This window comes from Penaeus japonicus, unplaced genomic scaffold (assembly GCF_977035675.1).
Source record: "Penaeus japonicus unplaced genomic scaffold, GWHDUDI00000001_assembly GWHDUDI00000020, whole genome shotgun sequence".
Lineage (NCBI taxonomy): Eukaryota > Metazoa > Arthropoda > Malacostraca > Decapoda > Penaeidae > Penaeus > Penaeus japonicus.
This window is the reverse complement of record NW_028234422.1, coordinates 11,492,066-11,493,134: the sequence shown is the minus strand read 5'-3', so window position 1 is coordinate 11,493,134 and position 1,069 is coordinate 11,492,066. Positions and strand designations below refer to the sequence as shown.

Here is a 1,069-nt window from a genome sequence, read left to right as displayed (position 1 = left end):
CCCAATTTAGCCTGCTCATTTAAGCTTACCGGCATCAGTGCGGTATTCATTAGCAACCGCCAAGAAGTACTCTGTATTTTCCCCATTTGTGAAATGGAAAGCACTCCAGGCCCTAGCTGCACTTGTCCTGATGCGTTGGAAAGGCCTCATCCGAGAATAGTGGACATCATACATAAAGATCTCGCTGTCGACTTCCACATTGCCTGAAAAGGAGCCAATGCTCAAGTATGCAGTCTCCAGCAAGTTTTATTCTAACCACCTGCACCCTTCCAACATCCCAGCAACAGATATCGTTACCTTTATCATCCATGTGGTTGGCCACAGCCACAAACTGCCGAGTCATTATCTTGAAGGCTTCTAGGTCATATGCACTCTTTGTAGTGAAGACAGCAGTATCAACCTTATCATAATTTGTGTAGGTTCCCTTTGTTGTTACACTAGACTGCAAAAGAAAAAAAAAAAAAAAAAAGTTAAAAATACCAATCCGTATTGTTAACCTATCTGGTATTAGAATAGTTTTAAACTCTTACCTCCAATTCATAAATAAGGCTTTCACAGTTTACACTGCTTATGGTAGAGTCGTACGAATTTGCGATGCCTACAAACACTTCATCTCCGATTTTCCTAGTAGAATTTGAAGTATTAGTGACCAAGGTCTTCCACCCAGTATTGGAAATTTCACTTCTTCCTAACCACTTAAAACTTACCATGTTTCTACATCTCTTGCCCCTTGTGTGACTATAGACCGCTGATAAATTACTTGAATAGTATTATTCCAGGTTATTCTGTATATACCACTCCCAATCTGTAGGGGGAGGGGGGGGTATAAGAAATACACCCAATCACCACAATCTTTGGCAAATGATTATTTACACCGACTCAAACTTACGTGATCATCATTATTAAGACTTTCTGCACAAACTATTTCAATAAATGTAGTAGTTTTGTAGACTGGTGCACACTTGAAAGCACCTTTACTGACAACTGAAGCATGTTGGTATACATTATTATTCTGAAAAAGAAATATATAAAACATTAAAAATTACGAAAAATGTTTATATAGTAGTTG

At 38.4% G+C, this 1,069-nt stretch overlaps 1 protein-coding gene across 2 annotated transcripts in view; it reads right to left on the bottom strand.

The window, feature by feature from the left end:
• Nucleotides 1-6: 6 nt before the first annotated feature.
• clos (closca) overlaps nucleotides 7-1,069 on the bottom strand; it is a 3,130-nt gene continuing 2,067 nt past the window's right edge. For both annotated transcript variants that reach the window (XM_086547998.1, XM_086547999.1), the window contains exons 6-10: nucleotides 890-1,012; nucleotides 708-805; nucleotides 531-624; nucleotides 298-442; nucleotides 7-203 (exon numbers count right to left, since the gene is read on the bottom strand). In XM_086547998.1, the coding sequence (XP_086404124.1) occupies nucleotides 16-203; nucleotides 298-442; nucleotides 531-624; nucleotides 708-805; nucleotides 890-1,012 (648 nt within the window). In that variant the 3' untranslated portion in view covers nucleotides 7-15. The remainder of the gene's footprint in view (nucleotides 204-297; nucleotides 443-530; nucleotides 625-707; nucleotides 806-889; nucleotides 1,013-1,069) is intronic.